Genomic DNA, 24,219 nt, shown 5'->3' on the forward strand with positions numbered 1-24,219 from the left:
AAACCTGTGCCTTCATGGGGACCTGAGCTGCTGCAGTTGGATTCCTAACTGTGTCACAGAAGAAACTCCAGAAAGTAAGTACTTTTAAAATAAGCTTAACTGGAATAAAAGACTTCTTTCTGGTTTAAAGTCTGACCTCTATGGGTTAGGCCTCTCCAAGGTGATTCAAGTTCTCCATTATTTAATCATGATCAGCAGTTATTGTTCCAAACTTGAGCCTTCAGTGCTCTGCATTTTCAGTGACTTATGCCTTCCTGTAAGCTAATTTTGTCTATAAAGGATTTTTTGTGCAAATGGATCATCTATTGAGGGGAACCTTATTTGGGGCTTACTTAATAAGGGTCTCCAAATATTTCTCTGAGGGTAATGTGCAACTTAGGAGCAGGCGGACCGCTGTAAACTTTTCTCAGGATCATTGCATTTTTTTTTTTTTCAGGTTATACATCTGGAGAATAAACATAGTCTTCAGTGCAAGAAAAAGAAAACCAGGGTTCATATCATCCTTAGGCACATAAGTTCTTTCTTTTTCTTTTTACTTATCATAATAATAGATGGAAAGGCAAAATATGTGTCAGGTTGAGTGGAGACTGAACATGATTAGACCAGTTCGCATTCTATCTAAAAGCCATTGCTGCTGATTTCACCACTCATATCCACATAGGAACATAAGAGAGGAATACTGAGCACAGGGCTGAAGGGGGTGTTTGGAAGATGAGATGTTACATAGGCGTCTACATACCACAGATACCAATCAACCTGGGAGTGAATACACTATATACCCATGAAATGAGATATATAGAAACTTCCATCAAAGTGGTCTGAAATTTTAGGCTTTACCAACACTGTTTACAAAATCATAATATATAAAAGAAACAACAATTTTATGCATATGCTTTTAATAAAGGACTTAGGAAGATAAAGTTAGTATTTTTGGGTATTTCTGTAGCAAGACACATGGTTTTACGAATACTTTATATAATCATTTTAAGCAGATTGGTGGGAAAAAAGGATTTGTAACAAATTGGCAACATGAGCTTAACTTCTGAGGTCCCCAGTGCTTTAGTTTTTCTGGCTCTTCAATGTATTTCATATATTACTAAGACATAGTACGAACTTTCCTGCTGTGTCCCTTTGCTGATTTAGCCAACAGGGTGACAGCCATTATTCCTTAAATGCATCTTATCTTACTGTTTTTTCCCTTTAATCATTCTCTACTAATAATCTATTTCCTGATATGTTACAGTCATATCTAAATCTACTGATGGTCATATACCAGGCTGCTACAAAAAATATACTTAATAGTTTTGAACACTGTGTGGGACACAGCTCTAGCCCTTTTGGGGAAGTAAACAGTCATGGGTTGCATGCTATTAGGAGATATCTATTCATTATTATGTTACATTATAGCTGCATGCAAAAGACTATAATTTAATATGGTACATTATAGCTATTGTTGAAGAAATGCAGACGTGCTATACCTCATAAACCACTTCCTACTGATTGGATGGAAGTCATGAATTTTCTAAGAATATGAGACTTGTGGAAAGGTCTAACAATCTTGTCACATGCCTTCTATGACTCTGATAGAGGCACAGTACATGTCTCTTGCACTAATTAAGTACCTAGGAGCAGAAGTTCTAGAATGTATAAATGAAATATTCTTCACTTGCAGTGACTGTTGGACTTTTTTCTTTCTTTTTTTTTTTTTTTTTTTTTTTTGCCATTTCTTGGGCCGCTCCAGCGGCATATGGAGGTTCCCAGGCTAGGGGTCTAATTGGAGCTGTAGCCGCTGGCCTACGCCAGAGCCACAGCAACGCGGGATCCGAGCCGCGTCTGCAACCTACACCACAGCTCACGGCAACGCCAGATCCTTAACCCACTGAGCAAGGGCAGGGATTGAACCCGCAACCTCATGGTTCCTAGTCGGATTCGTTAACCACTGCGCCACGACGGGAACTCCCTGGACTTTTTTCTAAAAGTAGAGGACAGAGACTCATTCCTTTAAAGTATTTGCTCCTGATGACCAGGCAGCCTGCTTTGGGGGCGTGTGTGTGTGTGCACTCATGTATATATGTGTGATGATAGGTGAAAAGGACAGGCTTTGCATGACTGTTACATTCCTATGAATTTGGGCCATGTTAAATTTCAGATGCACATTATAATAATATATATTAAATATTCTTAAAACAAACCTGCTAGGATTGTGCGTAAATCACCATTAATCTCAATGTCTACACTTTGTGCAATTTGGCATTAACATGGAGAAGCATATTCTTTTCTCTGCTAAAAACAGCCCTGAGGATGGGCTCTATGGGTGCCAGAGGACATAACAGCACTGGCTGATGCCATTCGGTGTAAAATACATGTGTCACATGGGGAAAGAGGGGAAAAGAAGCACATATAGTATTTCTATCACACAGAAAATAAGAATTGTATTAATTGCATACTTCCAGATTTTGGACAAAGTGAGACTATTTTGAAATGTAATCCTGCCCTGCTTGCTGTTATGTTCTAAGCTGCTCCATGGTTATTCCAATACTGGGAAGCTAAGTCATTCTAACAGTGCACTGGACATGGCAACTGTGAGTTCTGTCCCAGACAGCTATTTGTTTTGGAGGGCACTTCATTTCATTTGCCTTTAATTTTTTCAGGTTCGACTGTGAGGAAAGTAATTTCTATTCTGTCTCTTCCCAAAGATACTGTTAGAATGAATGGAATAACAGTAATAAAGTACTCTAAGCTCTGTAAGAACAATCGTCAATGACAGCATGGAAGAAAGAATGGAGCACACTGATCTGTTTAGAAATACTGTTCTGGTTAGACTTTTCATTCCAGTCCTGCAATGAAAGATATATAAGAGCACTGGGGAGTTACATAGCACCTTTCACCTGTATGATCCTAACAATTAGTGTCTTTGTTTTGCAAATGGGGAAGATGGGTACCAAAGATTGGGGAATGAAATCCCACAGAGGGTATTGGACATGGCCCCAAGGAAAAGCACGCAAAGGAGCCAGGTCAGGGTATGTATGTAATTATCAAACAAACTTCTCTTTCTTATATATAAATAGTCAACCAATTGAGGGTGTGTGTCCAAGTATAGAAGTCAGTACTCAATGATCTATAACAGGAATAATATCAGAGTCTACAAACTAGTGGAATCAAGGTTCAGAGATAGGAATAGGGTTTCTTTATTTCCCTAAGTCCCCAGGTAAAACCCTGATTTTTTGGCCTTTAGAAGACAGTGTAAGTCTGTAAGACATTAAACAATCATCTCTGCATTATAGCTTTCCTGAGTTTTACCCTTCCAGTGCTTCCTTAGAGTTCTCTGATATTGCCTTTTATGACCTGATTTCTGAGTGCTGATACATTCTATTCATCAAACAAGTTCTTGATTCCTTCCTGACTTTGAATCACAGCAGCTATTCTGCTTAACCCTTGGCAGAAGGTGATGGATGAGAAAGGGAAAGATTGCTTTGATGCCAACTGGCTGTGAAGTAAGGAACAGCCCTACCTTTAGGAAAGGTACATTTCTATATGAATATAAGGCAAGGCTTGTCAAACATAAGACCATGTGAGTGATCAAATAAGCTTTCAATATAAACCCAAACAAGAGAGTTTTGAAGGGAAAGAGGAAGGGGAGAAAATCTTCCTATTTGAACATACATGGTTTCATCATGAAACGCAGTGTGCATAGTCTTCTAGGCTACTTATTGGCATCTGAGTTTGAGAAACAGTCCTTGGCCCTAATAGATTTAGTCACAGCTAGTATTCTCTCAGATGAAATGCTGGCCACACCCCATTTAGTTTATGCTGAAAGTCTTAACCTTGACTACAATTACCTAGAGGATTCAAATGAACAGGTCTTTCATTGCTTTAAGTAACTGGATTGCTCACATTCGTAGCTCCACTGAAGCCAAAGAGTTATGGCAGGCAACTCTTTTTACTAAAAAGGGTTTTAGGGGGAGTAATTTAGCAAACTTAATATCCCTCTAGGAGTTCAACAACTTGATATCAGTAAGATGCCTCTAACTCACTGATCTTTGTAAACAGAGTTAGGACTTCTATTGTTAGCAGCTGGGAACTAAAGCAATGACTGAGAAATGAAAACTATCAATACTCTTAGGCATTATTATTATAGAGAAGCAGCATTAGTGTCCCTATTCATTGATTCAGGCACTAGGACTAAAAGAAAGGCTTATAAATTGGGAAATCCATGTAAACTACCTTAAATGGCTGCACTACTACTGAAACAAACAAACAAAAAGAACAACAACAACAACAACAACAACAAAAAAGAATTGGCATATTACTATTAGGCTTTCACTATCTGTACAATAATCCCTGTTATGAAAACACACATCTTTAGTGCTAAGTTCTTAGGCTAATTTCAACTGTGGAAGTTTACCTTTATTAACAGTATGATAATTAAACCTGAAATCATCCTTAAACCTCTTAACTAAACCAATGGTTAATAATTTAGGCTTATAGTTTTTCTTTTATCACAAAAGTAATTCATAAAGGCTAAAATAAAGCTAGGTAGCATAGAAAAGAATAAAAGTTTTTGGAGAATTTTACCATAGTCTGGCATTAAAGTCTTTAAAACACCAATCATTATGATAAATATAGTAGAAATCTGATCCGATCTCTATTAGCTGTGGTGCCTTCAGGAATAGGTTTTACATTGTTCAATTCTCAATTCAAGGACCTCGATCACAGTGTTGAATCCTCCTCCTGAATTTTAGGTACCTGATATGGAAAAGGTGTTCACAGCTTAGCAAATATTTAATTGCTATTTAGGAAAAAGTATGATTGAATAAAAACTCCAGATTTTTTAAACTTTGATTTTCACAACACCACAGCAGAATTTTGTGTAAATATGCTGCATATATGCATGATTATAAATGCACATGCATACAAGCAGCAAGCATAGTTTGATTCCCCTCAATACAACAAAGACCCTACTGGTATGATTAATAGTCTTTCTAGGGAAGTTAAAGAATCTTGGTCTTTTGAGTTCCGCTTTACCTGACAAGAGGAGTGAAAAGAGCCTCTGAAAAGATATACACTTTACATTTAGGCTTTCACAGATGGAGGGAGGGGAAATAAAGAAAGAGAGGAAGACTGGCTTGAATTAATTGCTACCAGATTGATGAATTCAGCTAATAAATAACTTGTAAAGTCCTGAAACATCTATCTGCACAGCAAGTATTTGATGGAATGCTTTCAAGTTGTGAAGATTTCAGTCCGCCATGGTGACTTATTTTGAAGATTAGAATGGTTTCCAACACTGAACTCTATAAGCCTCATGGGAGATGGAGGGTCCTAAGAATGAAAAAAAGAAATTCACAGGTGAGCTGAACTACTGTAAATATCCACATGGTAACATCTATTGACAATAATATGCAACTGTTAAAATTGTTTTTGAAGAGTATGGGTCAGCATTGAAAAATGTTAAGTGGGAGTTCCCGTCATGGTGCAGTGGAAATGAATCTGACTAGGAACTAAGAGGTTGCAGGTTCGATCCCTGGCCTTGCTCAGTGGGTTAAGGATACAGCGTTGCTGTAAGCTGTGGTGCAGGTCGCAGATGTGGCTCAGATCTGGCGTTGCTGTGGCTGTGGTGTAGGCTGTGGCTACAGCTTTGATTAGACCCCTAGCCTGGGAACCCTCATATGCCATGGATGCAGCCCTAAAAAGACAAAAAAAAAAAAAAAAAAGGAAAGAATAGAAAAAATGTTAAGTGGAAAAAAAAGCTGGATACAAAATTATATATACCATGTTATAATTATTTTTAACCCATAATTTTTATCTGGAATAAAAGACTAATGAAATACACTAATTTGTTGAAAGTGATGGATTCATGGGTAATTTATTTTCATTTTATATACTTTCTACTTGTATTTTATACATTTTCTCATATGTATAATTTCTCTTATATATATAAAATATGATAATATTTTTTAAAAAAATTCACAAGCAATAACATAAGCTTTGAAATTAGGCATTGCTGGGTTTTTTTCGGCTTTTTTTTTAGGGCTGCACCCACTGCCAGCCTACACCACAGCCACAGCAACGTGGGATCTGAGCTGCATCTGTGACCTACACCATGGCTCATGGCAACACCAGATCCTTAAACCACCGAGTGGGGCCAGGGATGGAACCCACGTCCTCATGGATACTAGTTGGGTTTGTTACTATTGAGCCACAACAGGAACTCATGAAATTAGGCATTTCTAAATATGAATTCTAACTTTGCTCTTTGCTATCTTTGTGACTCTGGACAAATAACATCAATGGATCTTAGTTTCTTCATCTGTAAAATAGGCATAACAAAATCTACCTAAAACAATATCTGGCATATAGAAGGCATTCAAGCAGCTATTACTGTAAGCCTTATGGAAAACAATTTGGCCATATATATTAACAGTTTTTAAAAGTTTCATACCAGTAATTTTACTTCTAGGATCCTATCATAAGAAAATGATTATAAATGAGGAAGAAGATTTATGTTCAATGATATTTTTGGCAGCCTTACTCATAATAGTGAAAAAATTGTATAAAAATCTTAATGTTGGACAGCAGATAATTGGTTAAATAATCAAAAGAACCTTGATATAATGGGAAATTACTTTAAGCATTAGTTGAAAAGAGCAGAATTCAAGACAATACAATATAGCCTCAATGTTTAAAAATATATTCTTAGAAAATATTGGAAAGGATACAACAAAATTTGGTAAGTTTTTTTAGGTGGTGGGATTGTGGGTGATTTAAATTTTCTTTGTAGTTTTTTCTCTTTTCTGTTCTCTTTAATATACTTCTAAAAAACAACTTATGATCTCAGAGACTGTTTTCCACCCCCCTGCTTCTCATTCATTCAGCAAATATTTATTGACTACTTACCATGTGCAGGGCATTGTGCTAGAGGCTGGCGCTAAAATGTGAGCAAGACATAGTGACTGCCCTCAAGGAGCTTACAATCTAGTTTGAGAGACAGAAAAGTAAGAGGGCTATTACAACGCAGAATAAAAGTGCTCTCACAACATTATTATAGTTGCACCCAGAAGGGATCCTGAGTAAATTATATGGAAGCTGAAGCCTAGAAAATAATAGCAACCTGAAGGAGACAGGAATGGAGGAGGTGGAAGGTTGCTGAAGGAAGCATCCCAATCATGGGAAACAGGTGGGGCATGTTTTGAGGGGCTGAAAGAAGTCAAGGTGTGGTTCAAGTATAGAGTGTGAGGACAGATCTAGTGGAAAGGAAGCTTCAGAGTTGAGATTATGAGAGATGAATCTGGAGAGATGAGCAGAGGCCGGATCATAAAAGGGCTTGTAAACCATGTTAAGGAGTTCAGACTACACTGAAGCCAACAAAAGAGCCATTACACAGAGTTGAGTTTTTCATCTTTCTACTTGCAATATGGAAAATGAACTGGAAGAGGGGCAAAACTGGAGGCAGGAAAACCAATTAAAAGTCCATTGCAGTAATGCAGATGACACATGGTCTGGGGTCATGGTAATCAGAAAAGTCCACAGCTTCCAGAGATATTCAGGAAGTACAATAAACACACCTTAGTGAATAATTAGACGTGGGTAGGGGATGAAGGAGAAGGAACAAAACAGATTTTTTGGGTAGGTGAAGTTGAAAGGCACTTGGTTATTCAGGTCTGGGGCTCAGAAAAGAATTCTGGGCTGCAGATATATATTCAGTAGTTATCAACATATATATGCCCTTTAGCCAAGGAATGGATAGATTCCTTTGAGTAGATTTATGTGATGGTCAGGAGAAAGCCTAGCAAAGTTTGGGAAGATACTGTCTTAAGCAGATGTCTGATAGTAGGGGTAGGGGGAAGAAGGGTGTAGGAAGTTCCAGAGAAGTATGAGAGAAGGGTTTTTAAAAATTTTTTTTAATTTAAATACAGTAAAATTAACTTTTGTTTGGTTTACAGTTCTGTGAGCTTTTATACATATGAAGAATCTTCTAACCACCATCTCAGATAGAATGCAGAACTTTCTCCAACCTCTAACCCTGGCAACCACTAATCTGTTTTCTCTCTATGTATTTTTGCATATGTATTTTGTATTTTCTCTCTATATATTCCCTATGCTATGAATTAGTTTTTTTCACTTACCATAATATATTTTAGGTTTGTCTATGTTGCTATGAGTATCAATTGATCATTACTTTTTTTTTGGCCGTCTGCATGACATGTGGAAGTTCACCGACCAGGGATTAAACACACACCTGAACCACAGCAGTGAATTGTTCATTACTTTTGATTGCTGAGTAATGTATTTTGTGTACCCTTTCACTTATTGAAGGACATTTGCTTTCCAGGTTTGAACTTGTATACATAAAGCTGCTATAACCATTCATATACACATTTTTGTGTGAACACAGGTTTTCATTTTCTAGGGAAAATATTCAGGAGTAGGATTACCAGGTCATATGGTAAATGTATGTTTAACTTTATAAGAAACTTTACAAGGAAGTGTCAAATGGTTTTTTTCAGAGTACATGTGTTGTTTTGCATTCCCACCAGAAATGCATGAGAATTCCAATTGTTCTGCATCCTTGTCAGCACTTGGAATTATCACTACGTAAAAACTTTGCCTATTCTAGTATGGGTGTAAAGGAATCGCCTTGTGGTTTTAAATGCATTTTCTTAATGGCTAGTGATATGGAACATCTTTTCCTTTCTTTTTCTCCCCAATGAATATCTATATTTTAAAAGTAGCTTCATTGTCATACTAATTTTCAAATGTGAATGACTTTTCATTTATATTTTAACAAAGACTTTTGGCACTAACTTCATAGAATACTCACAATAAATTTTTTAATTTATTTTTAAATTGAACTAGAATTGAAATTGCTGTGACTCTGGTGTAGGCCGGTGGCTACGGCTCCTATTCAGCCCCTAGCCTGGGAACCTCCATATGCCATGAGAGAGGCCCAAGAAATGGCATATGACAAAAAAAAAATAAAATAAAATAAAATCCACAGACTGATAGGCTTCTGAATAATTGCCAAATTTTTCATGGGAATAGAATTGGAAGGCTTATCAGATCAGAGCTTTGAGCTCTATGGTATTTTTATTACTAAAGTTTTCCTTTTAATTCTGAATTATATTGGGTTTATTTACCTGTGAATCTTGCAAAGAGAAGGCTGTTAAGCTTTTCACTAGGCCACAGAGAATCCCATGTGTAAGGCTACCTGCCACTGATGAAAAAATTAGTAGCATTCTGAGAGAGTTGGAGTTGTAGGAATGGTGCTTTTTGCCTGTGAGTGAGTAAGAGTAGGTTATTAACTGACATAATGGAATCAGGCAAAAAAACAAAAAACAAAAAACAAACAAAAAAAAAAACAAAAACTATTTGTAATCTTTTTCATTTCAGAGACCTGAAATGCACCAGGACAAGGTTTATAACTCATAGTATGAAAGTAAATAATCCAAACATGTTTGGCTATTCCTGGATAACCTGGGGTCTTTTAGCCAAAGTGAATAGTGTGAGTTGCAGGGAGGAAGGGCATCTTTTTCAGTGCATTACATAGGGAAATTATGTATAGAACTTCTGCTTATATGAGTAATACAAGAGTGACAAATTTAACATCTTGTTTACCAGAGTGAGAACTTTTTTAGTTCTGCTCCCCAGACTGCCTCTTAGCAGTCCAGGCGGCACTCTAATGCCCCTCCCTCAGAATACTAACCTGCTTGAGGAATGTGGGAAATGTGAAAACTGCTACGTTTCTGTTTCCACGGCAAGAGATGATGATCCTTCTGGGTAATCTGTAAGGTTGAAAGGTGAAGATAATCAAATGTCCCTTTCTCTTGTATGGATGGGTATTCGTTTATTTGCATATTTCCTTCTCAGTCAATCCCTGGAGGGAGCAGACATCTGCAAACATCTAAAGCCTGTTGTGCTATACTGAAGCATTTGTAACCAGTCCAGGCACTCATACTTCAAGAGTAGTTAGCCTGCTATACTATGAACTGAGTTATTTATCAGCATTATCTGATCTATAATAGTGGATGGTATTTATTTCACTTAAATAGTGATGACAGCTCAACATCATTTGGCTTTGATGGAATGTCTTGGGTCTTGTTACTCACAAAATTACTCTGTCTTGTTATTCAACTGGACATAACTGATATAGCTTTTATAGTACTTTATGTGTTGGTGTGTTTCTAGAAAGGAATGCAGTATCTAGAAAATAAGAGACTTTGGAATTAACAAGCAATACCATTTATGATACAAATGTTCTTGTTTCCAATCCCCAGCCTTTTGGGGAGCAAAGTACACTCTGAGTGAGCTTGCTTAATGTACAGATGATCACTTTCTTTATATCCCCTGCATAAACTGTATTTTGAGATTTAAGGAAGAAGTCAACAGTGGTTGTCCCTTACATTTTCTGCTTAGTACATTCTCCTTTATAAAATCAATGCGCTATTCAGAGTGTTCTCATAAATGTGAGGTCTGGATCCCATAAGACAGAGGCCAGCCAGGGTGGGTTACCCTTACCACAGCAGGCTAGCAAACTCTCATGTCACTGGGTTAACCAGTCAGATTCCAGAGACAAGACTGCTTTCTTCCAGGAAGAGTAGAAAAGTAAAAAGTGGCTCTGAGAATGTCTGTCTTTGAAATCATGGCTCTATGGTGGGCATAACATCCTGTCCTGTTTGGAATCCCAGACTTAGGGTGTTGTTGTGCTCAACTCTGAACAGAAAGCAGTTGTATTGGCCCAGCTCTTCAAGGAAGGGTGTATAAATAATTACTCATGTTTGTCAACAGCTCAAAAGAGAAAAAGAGGCAGCAAGTGCTTGAGTATACATCTCAGCTTACCTATACATTTCTACCAAGGAAGCAACTGGTAAGTGTAAAAGGCAATTCTGGAACTTCACTGCACTATTTGTCATGCTGTTTCTTCCTGATGGTTGGCTGTCTCAGAACTTTGTAGATATGGTTTGGCAATGTACCTTTTCAGAAACTGGCTTTTGGTACTCTACTAAATGAAACCCATTTTACTCTTTACCATTGCAATCCACACTTGTATCTGGCATAGAACACTTCTTCCCAGCAATTACTAGAATTAAAATCAGGCTTACGGACATTGAACCTTGAGCTGAAAAATTCGATTATCAACTCCCTTCATGGTTCCACTCCAGGAGGAGATTAAGCTAAGGCTGCAAAGGTAGAGTCGTTACCAGGTGAGGACCAAATTGAAAGAAAGCAGATACTTCAGAAAAAAATAAAGCTTGCATAATAGAAGACAAATGCAGAATTTAGGAAAACAATTTATTTTCTCCTTCTACCATCTGCACCTATACTGCTTTCACCACCCCCACCTGCTCTTGCTGCCTATGTTGTAGTGATTTTACCATTATTCAATAAATGTTTACTTGAACCAAGAATGATGTCAGTTTAGTCTTAGTGTATGCTGGTTCAATTTTGGTTCTCTTTCTGTGTCATCCTAGATCTCCTCCCTTCCTTTAAAATCTTATGTTCACACATAAACCTTTGATACTATGGGAAGTGACCATAAGAGTATATATACACTTCTTTATAGCCATTGGTTCTCAGAGATTGTGAACAGTAGGGAAAATGGACATAACGTAGAATCTCTAAGAATATAGGTTGAGTTATGACTGCTTTATCACCTTGCATAAATGATTTACCTCCCCAGCCTCAACTTTTCATCTGTAAAATAGGGTGACACTCTCATTCACAGTATTTTTGTAATGCTCTTCCCTGAATTATGAGTGTACTCTAAGATTTTATTCTCTACCCTCTGACTTTCTTTTTTTCATTCATTTTTCTTCCACATGAATGGATGCCAACATTGCTTAGGTGATGTCAAATTTTACCTTTTATCTCATTCCCCTAGCTTTATTCTCTCCTTTGATTATCTCTTACACCTCTCATGGGTTTAACCACCATCTCTATAAGAAAGACTCCCAGATCTCTTTAGTCACTGGGACTATTTCCAGTTATTTAAAATGTCTCCTGGCTTTAATCCTTCCTCTTCATTTCTAGTATTACCACCACTGCTGAAGCCATTGTGACACATGCTCTATTGCTTTTTCTGGTTCCTGTCTCTCCAAATTTCAATCCATCCTGCATACTAGTACCTGAAATTTATCTTTCATTATACTAATACTACTGAAGACCATAAAATTCATAGCTATTTCCTGTTTTAGCAAATCTACAAAGCCCTCTACCATCTGGCCATATTTTACTTCTCTAAGATTACTGTTCACAACCCACAATGCCTGCCCAATTCATAGGAATGGATGGCCTCTTCAGTGTTCTTACCACTTTTAAGTCACACTTCTTGCATGGAATGCCATTTCCTTCTTCCTACAATCTATCCAGATGTTACTCTACCTTAAGTCCTGCTTCTGCCTCAAAACTTTCACCACTATAGCCCATACACTCTCCCTCATCATTGATATGCTCAGAGTTTAAGCATCACTGCACACAGTACTTAGCACAGGCCTAAGCTTACTTGCTAGCATCACTTTTATGGCAATGAGCACATTAAATCTTGTGTTAGACTTGTGAGCTTTTCCTATCCTTCCCTACAACTGCAAATTCCTTGAGGGCAGAGGCTATCTTTTATCTTTATATCCTTCCAAAATACCTTGTCTGAGGTGTACCTTCAGGAAATATTTTTTTTTCTCTTTTTTGGCTATGCCCACAACATACAGAAGTTCTCAGGCTAGGAACTGAACCTGAACCACAGCAGTGACCCGAGCCACAGAAGTGACAACCCTGAGTCCTTAACTGCTAGGTGACCAGGGAACTATAGGAAATACTTTCTGAATTGAACTGATGGATTGGAGACCTGGAATATTTCAGGGACATGTGCCAATTCAGGTCTCAGGGTTGGACAATGCAGGTAAAGCAGTAAAATGAACATTCATAATATTACTGAATAAGTTAAGTTTTCCAGGAGCAGAAAGAATGGTCACTCCCCTTTTATCTAGAAACAAGAGTAACAAGTCCCTTGAAAAATGTGCAAAAGAGTAGCCCTCCCTAACACAGTCCATTATGTTTTATTCTTTCAGTGATGAGACTTAGGATTCTTACTCTTGAATAAAGGCAAACAACAAGTGTGAGAAGAGGATATTTATAGTCTGATAGTCAAAAACCTAGGTGGAAGTTTAAGAGGGAGCAACTGATAATACCTAGAGAAGATACCTGAAGAAAGAAATTTGGTTCCAGAATATGGGAAAGTATGTTAATAATGTAAGCTTACAGTGGCTTCTAATATATAATAAATATATCTCCCAGAAAGGGAAAAGAGCCATTTGGTGAAAGATATAAAGTTGTGGTTATTCAGTTTGACTTTCGATGAGATCATAGAACATCATATCTTAGAGCTGAAGATAGTTTAGAAATCAAGGGATTGAAACTGAAGTCCAGAGAAGAGAAGGGACTTTCCAAAAGTCATACATTGAATCCAGTGGCAGAGCTGGGAAATGATCCCCATGCCAGAGCTTTATCCATGTTCTCCATCATTCTATTTCTGATGAAAGAGGCATAGGAACTGAGAAGTTTTCTTTTAAATGGACCTTATTAAGATCTATAAACTGAAAAGTTAAAGTGAGAACAAAGGAGAGGTACTGGATGGTACAGTGATTAAGGGTTTGGACTCTGGAGCCAATTCTGTCACTTACTGGCTTTGTGACTTTGGGCTTCTCTGTGCTTGCATTTACTCATCTATAAAGTAGAGTCATTTAATATTTACAACTTACTAAGTGATTATGACTCTTAAATGTGACAATGCCTGTAAATCAGCTGGCATATAATAGTCATTCAACAATTTAGTTGTACCCCTGGATTCAAACAAGCATCTATATGTAATTTTATTTTGCTAGGTTGCAGACAATGAAATGAAGGTGATGAGGTCTCTAACTTCAAGGATTTCTTATCTAGTCCCATTCCATCAAAACTCTTTGTTGGAACTAGGTTACTTTCTTCATCACTTAGCTTTGCAGGGACTCCTGCATTATTTGTGACTTCTCTTATACCTTCTGCCTCTTCATTCTTTGCCACCAATCCAAATTCTATCTAATCTTTAATGCTCAAATTCTACCTGCTCTGTAAAGCCTTTCTTGACAGGCCAGGCCAGGCCTATAGAAATCACTTTCCTTTAAGTTCCTATAGCACAAACTTTATGGTTCTACTCATTTGGTCAACATCATATCCTGTATTGTGCTATGTCAGTCAATTTTTCATGTATGTGTCTTTATCTCCCCAAATAAATTTAACAAATGTTAGCTTCTCCCTTTCCCTTCTCCTTTTTCTATATATTCTGATTAGTCAGACATCCTCATCCAGAATAGCACTGTCTCCTATATGTAGGAATGAGAGAAAATAGCCCTTTGAAAAAGAGCCATACACATAATCATCCCAAATGTATAATCCTAAGTATATAACTCATAAATTGGTAAGATGTTAGTATAGTTCGATGTATCGTGAATTCCCATATAGAAAGCTGGTATAGAATTGAGTGAGACCAAGGACTTCCATAGTTGGCTATACCTATTGCCACTATGCATGGGGATAAATAAGGGCACTTTGGAGCCCCTGAAGGAGTATATTCTTTTTTTTTTCTTTTTGCTTTTTAGGGCTGCACTCGTGGCATATGGAGGTTCCCAGGCTAGGGGCCCAATCAGAGCTACAGCTGCCAGCCTACGCCACAGCCACAGAAATGCCAGATCCGAGCTGCATCTGAGAGCTACACCATAGCTCATGGTAACACCAGATCCTCAATCCACTGAGTGAGGCCAGGGATCAAACCTGCAACCTCATGGTTCCTAGTCGGATTTGTTTCCGCTGCTCCATGATGGGAACTCCAAACGAGTATATTCTTTAAGGTGGAAAGCATGAATTTAACTTAGGGTCTTGTCTAAGTCCTACGGTAGTATCTTAAAGTTCCTCAGATATAATCATAGAAGTCAGCTTAGGCCCAAAGAACAAAGTGATAAGGTAATTTTCTCTTCAAGCAAGATTCAATGGCTGGAGAAAAGTCTATTCAGGTCTTTTGCCATTTTTTCCATTGGGATGTTGGCTTTTTTTTTTGCTGTTGAGTTGTATAAGTTGCTTGTATATTCTAGAGATGAAGCCCTTGTCAGTTGCATCATTTGAAACTATTTTCTCCCATTCTATAAGTTGTCTTTTTGTTTTCTTTTTGGTTTCCTTTGCTGTGCAAAAGCTTGTCGGTTTGATTAGGTCCCATTGGTTTATTTTTGCTCTTATTTCTGTTGTTTTGGGAGACTGACCTGAGAAAACATTTGTAAGGTTGATGTCTGAGAATGTTTTGACTATGTTCTCTTCCAGGAGTTTGATGGTGTCTTGTCTTATATGTAAGTCTTTCAGCCATTTTGAGTTTATTTTTGTGCATGGTGTGAGGGTGTGTTCTAGTTTCATTGATAAACAGATGGCCAACAAGCACATGAAAAAATGCTCAACATCCCTGATTATTAGAGAAATGCAAATCAAAACTACCAGGAGATACCACCTCACACCAGTCAGAATGGCCGTCATTAAAAAGTCCACAAATAACAAGTGCTGGAGGGGCTGTGGAGAAAAGGGAACCCTCCTGCACTGTTGGTGGGAATGTAAGCTGGTACAGCTACTATGGAGAACAGTATGGAGGTACCTTAGAAATCTATACATAGAACTACCATATGATCCAGCAATCCCATTCATGGGCATATATCTGGACAAAACTTTCCTTAAAAAAGACACATGCACCTGCATGTTCATTGCAGCACTATTCACAATAGCCAAGACATGGAAACATCCCAAATGTCCATTGACAGATGATCGGATTAGGAAGATGTGGTATATATACACAATGGAACACTACTCAGCCATAAAAAAGAATGACATAATGCCATTTGCAGCAACATGGATGGAACTAGAGACTCTCATCCTGAGTGAAGTAATTCAGAAAGAGAAAGACAAATACCATATGATATCACTTATATCTGGAATCTAATATAGAGGAGAAATGAACCTTTCCACATAAAGGAAATCATGGACTTGGAGAATAGACTTGTGGTTGCTCAGGGGGAGGGGGAGGGAGTGGGAGGGATCGGGAGCTTGGGATTAATGGATGCAAACTATTGCTTTTGGAATGTATTAACAATGATATCCTGCTGTGTAGCACTGAGAACTAAGTCTAGATACTTACAATGCAGCATGACAATGGAAGAAAAAATTATGTATACATGTATATGTAACTGGGTCCCCATGCTGTACAGTGGGAAAAAAATGTGTTGGGAAAATAACAATAAAAAATAAATTAAAAAAAAGATTCAATGGCTGACTGGGAGGTGATTGCACAGAATATCACCCAGAGATGCTTCTAAATGACCAAGCTCTTAATGTCTAAGGCCTCTTGTCTCATAACCAGAGCTCTTATATACAGGATGTATTTAGGGAGTCTGAGTTCTGATGAAGAGAAGGGCTCTTACCACTTTCAAAAGGTCCAGTGATTACAGCGATCTCTGGCACAGAATGTAAGTGTTCTTTGATAGTATCACTTCATCATCTCCCTAAAACAACATTATTCTCATATCATGCCCCTACTCAAAAACCATCATCAGTTCCCCATTAGCCTCTGAATAGAGTTCTTAGTCTTTTATCTAAGATCCTATGCAGTCTAACACTAATTTACTTGCTGAATTATTCTAACAATTGTCTTCTACATGCAGTCTTATTTTTGTGAGTTGCAGATAATACTGAAATGAAGGTGTTGAGGTCTCACTTCAGAGTTTCCATCCACTCCCCTACCATTCAAACTCTTTGCTCACTTACATCATATCCCCCTCACTTAGCAAAGAGTCTCATGCATTTAACCTGTGCCTTTCCTTTATCTTCTGTCATCTCATTCTTTGCCACAGGTCCAAATCCTATCTCATCTTTAAGGCCCAAATTCTATTTCCTCTTAAAGACTTTCCTGATTAGTCCAGCCCACAGGAATCTCTCTCTCCTTTGAATTCCTATAGCACAAACTTTATGGTTCTATTTATTTGGTCAAGAACATATCCTATATTGTTTTGTTAGATAATTTTTCATATATGTATCTTTTCTCCCCAAATGCAAGACCCTTAAGTTCAGAGTCAAAAATGTATAACACCCCTTATGGATCCAATTTCATACCTTTAATATACTCTCAACTAATACTATCTTATTTCTTCTGTTCTTTTTCCTAATGGATTATTTATCATAGCAGCAGAAACTACCAGATTTAAAATAAATCTGAAACCTCCTCTACCTTGAGCAGTTACTAATGACCTCATAAAAATTTTTTTTTACCCAAAGGAGTAGGAAATTAGTCTATATTACAAAATACATAATACGTTAGAGTCTGAAGTCAATATCTTCCTGGATAAGTGTCCAGCATTTGGCAAGGAATTTCATTCTTTCAAGCCCTAGTTATCATTAACACCAGGAAGTTGTATTAGCAAGTTCAAGCAAATTTTTGTTTCTCAGATAGAGATTTTTTTTGCCATGCCCAGGAGGTTCCTTAGCCACTGACTGAACCTGAACCACAGTAGAGACCTGGGCCACAGCACCAGATCCTTAACTGCTAGGCTACCAGGGAACTCGAGATTTTTTTACTTGATAAAAATATTCCCCCCGGAATATATTCTATTATTAAAATTATCAAAATAAATCAAAGAGTTGATTTTCAGTCTCATCAGTTAGAGCTAGAAAGAAATTTTTGTGAGTTAAGAAAAGCTTGGTTCTTTTTCTGCTGGATTCTTTTAAAATTTCATTCTTGTCATAGTACATTGATACAGAGCAACTGAAGTGGGCTTTGAATAATTATTGTTTATCCTAGACTTGATCCTGATCTAGAGCTCCCTACTGGATCCTCAAACCAGGCTGATGTCAGAGCTGGGTGAGAAGGAGGAAAGGAACTGGCTCTACTTTCTTCACTAGGAAATAAAGGAACTAAGGCTAATGGATAGAGGTCATGCTGTTACAATTGTCAGATGCTAATCTTGATACTTTTATATCAAAACCAAAACTAAGTTTAGTCCCTGTCAGATAACCACAAAAGAGATGTTCTTGGTAATAATTTCTAAAGACTCCAATCCAAGGGTTTTGGGTTTGGGAATATTAAAAAGCAGATTATTATGAGTTTAGGTTTATCCTATATAACAGGGGGGACTGGGAAATTCCCTGCAAAGTGTGGGACAAGTTTTCTCTGCAAAGCTCTGACCCATTGTATCAGGGTTAAGTCTAGACTCTTAAGAAGTTTCATGGCTACCATCCAGGCTGGGCTCAGGTGATTTGCTTCCCTTACAGCTTGAGCAAATTCACATCTCATGGGAGTGTGTGTAGGAAGTCTGGCCAATCATTATAAACAATATTACCTAGTTCAATTTGGCCTTCTCTGTAGGAAGACACCAACATGAGCACTGCAGGTCACTTGAATTTGCTTATTTGGATCAATATGAAAGCAAACCTCTCACATCCCTTTGGTAAGATCTTGTAAACTAAATTTTCCTAATAAGTGGGTTGTATTTCTATTTATCCTAAAATATTTCTGGATGAAAACCTCTCTGGAGCTAGGTAATATCATTATTCAATCAGAAGTGTTGTTAAAAGAGTTATTCCCTTACAAATGGAAAAAGCCATTATTCTGCTGTTGGAGTCTTTGTTAATGTCTCTGTTAAGTTCACTGTCTAGAGAGTATTGACTGTGGCTACCTACTCTGAATTACAGGGATTCTGTATCTTAAGTAAATTTCCATGATCAAATCATTGAGCAACTAATCTGAAAGGGTGATGGCTGGAAAATGGCATAGACTTTATTACCTGCCTGCTGAAACAATAAAAGAACACAGAGCACTCAGAAAGGCACCAGAGCCATAAAGACAAAAAGAATATTAAGAAATCACCTCTATAAGAAAATACTAAGGAACTAGGCTCACTCCCTTCGAGAAGGCTGAGGATTTTTTAAAAAAGGGATTTACTTATAGTCAAACCTTCACATACAGTTTGCATTTAAGAACATGCTGACAGGAGTTCCTATGTGACTCAGTGGGTTAAGTACCCGGCATTGTCACTGCAATGGCTTGGGTTGCTGCTGTGTTGCAATTTGGATCCCTGGCCCAGGAACTTCCACATGCTGCAGGTATGGCAAAAACAAACAAACAAACAAACAAACAAACAAACAAACAAACAACCAACCAAAGCCACCCTGACGATCATACCCACCTTATTATTTATGACATTTATGGCAGGCAGGGCCATACATGCCACCCATCCAATTTGGAGGAAATTGATCCCCATCTTTAATAGAGCAGAAAGGCTTATACTATAATCTTTAACTTTTTTTTAATGCAAGCTACAGGAAAACTCATAATGAGTAATACAAGAGACATCTCTGCATCATTTCCTCAAAAAGTTTAATGCAGCCCTAAGCCTCTCAAAAGTTTTTTAAAAGATGCTTTGCTAAAATCTCCTCAGAATAATATAACAATCTGTCACTTTTGATTTGTGCACTTTTCTTTCTTTCTTCCTTTTTTTTTTTCCTTAGGGCCACACCCGTGGCATATGGAAGTTCTCATGCGAGGGGTCGAATAGGAGCTGTAGCTGCCAGCCTACACCACAGCCACAACAATGCCAGATCCGAGCAGCATCTTTGACCTACACCACAGCTCACGACAACGCCAGATCTTTAATCCACTGACCGAGGCCAAGGACCGAACCCATGTCCTCATGGATACTAGTCGGGTTCATTACTGCTGAGCCACATCGGTGATTTTCACATTTTTCTATGCATTTGTACATTAGTCTCATCGGAGAAGCCTATTTAAATCTCGACTTCATATGGGTGTTTCTTTACCTTGTACATTGCTGTACTAAAATAAGGCAGAGATTTTAAAGATAAAGATTTTATATAGTTCCTGTTTATGATATTACATGTTTACTTAACGAGTTACTGTTTTCCCATATTTTATCAATTTATATATATTTTAGAATGCTCTGCATTACATAATGTACAAATACATTATTTATAGTAAACTAAATATTTTGGGATAAGAATGAAACCCCATTATTATTCCTTTAAGAAACTAAATTCAACACATGTAATTTTAACTTATAGCACCTTTCCCAGGAATCTAAGTTGTTAAAAGTGCAAGGACTACTTGTATATGACCAATTTTGCACAGAAAATGAGGACAAGTAAGGATAACACAGAACCAACTGGACAAATAGTACAGCATGAGAACCTGTGTTAGAAAAAAAGGTACAGTTTTCTAATAGTTAAATTTATTAGATACTGGAATGGGTGATAAAGGAGGTTTGTGGAATCTCTTTCAATGGACTTTAAAAAATCCTCGCATATCTGGAGTGGTACAGTGGTCTTGCTAAAGTGAAAGGCATCTTATGCTCTGTGATTTTAAAACTGCTGTAAGAAGCAGTTTGAATGCATTCTATAACAAGAATGGCATACAATCACAGTACTATATCTCATGTGTATTTGTCCAAAGGACAGACATAACAGTATATTGGAAAGAATCTGGGATTTTGAATTAAGATGACTTACTTTAAGTCCAAGTTCTGTCTCTTTCTTGCTATGTGATCTTGGATAAGCTATTTAATACCTACAGATCTCAGTTTCCTCCATTGCAAAATAGGATGGTACTACTAATAACGTCTACTTAACCTGACAGTTGTGGAAGAAAGATTTGAAAAGTAGCATATGAAAATACTTTGTAAACTATAAAGCAGTACACACTGTTTTTTAATGATTGAATATTTTTGGAAAAGTCTGGAATTGGAAACTGTTTCAAGGAAAAAAACCCTTTTTATAATGTAGTGCTACCTCTATACTTAGTTTCCACTTGCCAAAACAAGTCTCATACATGAATAGTTTTTTCACCCCACTGGGGAGATATTTCAAACCAGGGTAAGACCCCGTAAGTCTCTGATTTCTATTAAACTTTAGATTTCTTAACACCAAAATAAAATCCTTATCACCTGTAATTACAGTAAGTAAAAGTCTATTTAGAAAGTCTGATAGCTGAAGGATGAGAGGTCAAAATACAGTCGGTTTTTCAATAAAGTCAGCAGGGGGAGGTAAAAGAGTTGCTTGTATTATAAATTCACTGAGCTGGGTTAAGAACTCCTTCCTTTTGTAACTATGGATTTGGGACTGTTTTATCTTTCTAGTCCTAGCAACAATGCCTTACTCTAAAACTGGACTTCCAGGTGGAGAAGCTAGGACTAGATCGTCTAAACAGGTAAACATTTAGAAAGGCTGGCTTTCTATCTCTACTCCCCACCTCAATGCCTTTCCATGTCCTTATTCAGTTGCATTTCACCCCAGGTACAGTTGGTGATAACTACTACAAGTTCCCACCCAAAATTTCTGTCAGCTACTGTATTACTGGGACCAGCCTGGTATTAACAATATATACAAATGTTGAAGGCACAGAAGTTAAGAATAGCATCACAAGGAGACCAAGAATAGATGGCAATGGGGATACAGGACATGAAAACCTAACTTTTAGCTTTTCACACGCAAAAAAAAATCTCAAGATGACTCAATAATCTGGTGAGGGAAAGGTGGAGAGCAAAGTTCTGCTTCCTTATTTTTCCTCTGAGAGCTGCGTTTTAGAAAAGTATACTACATGGATGTATAGCCTTGCCCCCATACACCATCTTTTTTTGTGTGTGTGAGTGTATTAAACTATTCTAAAGAGGAAATGGAATGGTATTTTAAAGAAAATTTAGCCAATGTGCATGAATCAGGGTAGAGAAAGATGAGCTGTTGCCCACTGATTGCATCAATTCAAGCAAAGCACTACAAGTGACAACTGGCAAGATTGTTTATGAATATGCACAGCACTGCTTGTTATGTTTCCTGATTTATCTAATTGGTTAAATTATAGTAGCACAAAACTGGTAAGGAACCTTCCGAGCTGTCATCTAATTCTGCCTAAGCCACCTAAACAAATCTGGCCATACTTGCCCTTCTCCAGCCAAAGGGTACTTACGAGGCTGACATGCTTATGTAATCCTTCTGTAAACTATTTTCTCACTACACTACATTTGTTGTGTTAACATAGTCTGCTGAGTGGAGAAAAGACTTCCTTCTCACCTACTTACCTCGGTTATCATCCTCGTTGTCTTCCCAGGGCTCTTCATTTGCTAGCAATGGGTTCTGTGACTCATTCATGGACCTCATAGGGAAGGAGTGTCCATCGCCCGGGCTGGTGGGGAAATGAAGGCAGTGAGATCTTGCAGTGGACATAGACTGTTTATGAACATAATAATGCTATTAGAAATAGGAGGGAGTTCTAAGAGAGGTTTAAACAATTTAGGTTATTGGCTAAAGCTGTGCTGGAACAGGATCTTATAATAGCATAATTTAGTTGCAGTTGCTCTCAATTTCTATATTTTGTTTGTCTGCATCAGTGTTGACTCTTTTTGTTTTGAAGAAATTCTTTAACTTGCTTCTCGCAATACCCAGTATGGCAAAATACACACATAGCAGGTTTCATAAATATCATTTAATGATGACGATCCCAATTAATACCCCATTGTCTTATTGCTTTGGTTCTAAATTTTCAAGAAAAATTAGCAGATTCAGAATCACTTAATTCAGTGGAGATAAGCTGCTGTGAATTGGTGATAAATAATAATAATGTCTGAATGCCAAGTTATTTGGTTTGTATGGTAGAAAGTTTATTAAGACTGAGGAAAAGAGTCAGAGTGAGGCATTTCTAACAGTGCAGATTCTGTGGGCAATTATCCACCCAGAATTGATAATTCCCATAGAGGATGCAACTATACTGATTATAAGTGAATGGGCTTTGATTTTTGCTTTCGTTCTTTATTCCAAGAAGGGTCATTTTAGACCTCCCTTTGGCATAGTGATAGTCTGTGTGTGTGTTGTGTGTATGTATATATGTGAGTGGGGTGCAAATAACTGCTGGTAACAGTTATTAATCAACATTACCCACTGACACAGTTTTTTGATTTATAGTCAGGGCAGTAGGATATACCACAGCTCTTAAATAAATGAGCCCGTAAAACACTAACTGGTACAAAGGAACTATTGGGGCATTAGTGAAGAGAAAATCTTCCTTAATTATCACCCTACTTCAACAAAGTTTCCTCAAATAAGTGAAGAAAATAGATATATCCCTGTCTTAGGAATGGATCTAAAGGGGACTGCTATGATATACATTTTTGTGCCTAGTTTATCTCTATCTTTAGAATGATCCCCAGAAATGGAATTACTTTGACAATGGACATGGAGATTCTTGGTTTTTTGATATGTACAAATATGTGGAGAAGAAAAACAACAAGAGGGAAATATATCCTCAAAATACTATAAGCGGTGTGGGCAATAGTCTTAGAAATTCTTTTTCCTGTCTCCATTTTTAATATTTTGGGGTTAAATGCTCATAACACTTTTATGAAGGAAAAATATTAAAGTTTTTAATTTAAGCAGAAACAAAAATCCAGAACAAAGATTTAGAGATTGTAGATGATTCTTAGAACTGCAGCGGGAATGAAGAGAAAGTTTTATGTTGGACTGATACCTGTTGCGTAATACAGTCAAGGGTGAATTTGCTACTTCAAGGCATGGTCCAGCATCAACTTCTTTCATTAGTAATAATTACCTACCTGGACCCAATAGGTATTAACCAGAACTTCTTGTTGTCTCCAAACACCTGCTGGATATTTTTGATGAAACCAAGGTTGAACCCATTTTTCTCTGGACCACTTGTAAACACTGGCGTACAGAAGGCCTCTAGGGCAGGGTAGGGGAGTTGAAGGAAAGAGGCAGAGAGCAATAATCAGGACTAATATATTTTTAAAGTTCTCCATGAATGTGACTTGTTCCTAGGATATCTTTTTGCTGTGGTAGCATAGGCCCCTCATTCTTAGTTATTGCTGAATTACTTAGTTAAAAAACAACTTAATCACTTTAGTACAAAATAAGTTTGTTATTAAATACAAAGAACTGGTACTCTCTTTTTTTAAAAAAAAGGCAGAAGAAACACATGGTGGTAGAAATATTTGAACAGTCATGGAAGTAGTATGTATTTTGTACTGCATGTAAGGAGTGAAAGAACAAATCTAACAGCACTTTATTTGAATCTAAGTGGCAACAACAGCCAAATGGCCTCTATAGTTAGAGCTGGGACCAAAGTAATGACACATAAAAAAATGGTAA

At 37.4% G+C, this 24,219-nt stretch overlaps 1 protein-coding gene across 15 annotated transcripts in view; it reads right to left on the bottom strand.

Annotated features, from left to right (window-relative positions):
* Window positions 1-879: 879 nt before the first annotated feature.
* The window catches only part of ZDHHC15 (zinc finger DHHC-type palmitoyltransferase 15), a 99,484-nt gene continuing 76,144 nt past the window's right edge, over window positions 880-24,219 (bottom strand). For 3 of the 15 annotated variants that reach the window (XR_014835636.1, XR_014835633.1, XR_014835629.1), the window contains 5 exons: window positions 23,667-23,793; window positions 22,140-22,243; window positions 9,704-9,782; window positions 1,967-5,322; window positions 880-1,683 (listed from right to left, as the gene is read on the bottom strand). Coding sequence is in view for 3 of the 15 variants with exons in the window: in XM_021079754.2 (XP_020935413.1) it covers window positions 5,270-5,322; window positions 22,140-22,243; window positions 23,667-23,793 (284 nt within the window). In the remaining 12 variants the exon portion in view is untranslated. Of the gene's footprint in view, window positions 5,323-6,897; window positions 6,976-9,137; window positions 9,275-9,703; window positions 9,783-22,139; window positions 22,244-23,666; window positions 23,794-24,219 lie in introns of all 15 variants that reach the window. The other 12 variants (XR_014835632.1, XR_002340575.2, XR_014835635.1 and 9 more) reach the window with 7 other exon arrangements.

The sequence above is a fragment of the Sus scrofa genome, chromosome X (assembly GCF_054392235.1).
Source record: "Sus scrofa isolate SSC_HxYL_T2T_F1_AM1 chromosome X, Sscrofa_HxYL_maternal_Yorkshire_Landrace_v2.0, whole genome shotgun sequence".
Lineage (NCBI taxonomy): Eukaryota > Metazoa > Chordata > Mammalia > Artiodactyla > Suidae > Sus > Sus scrofa.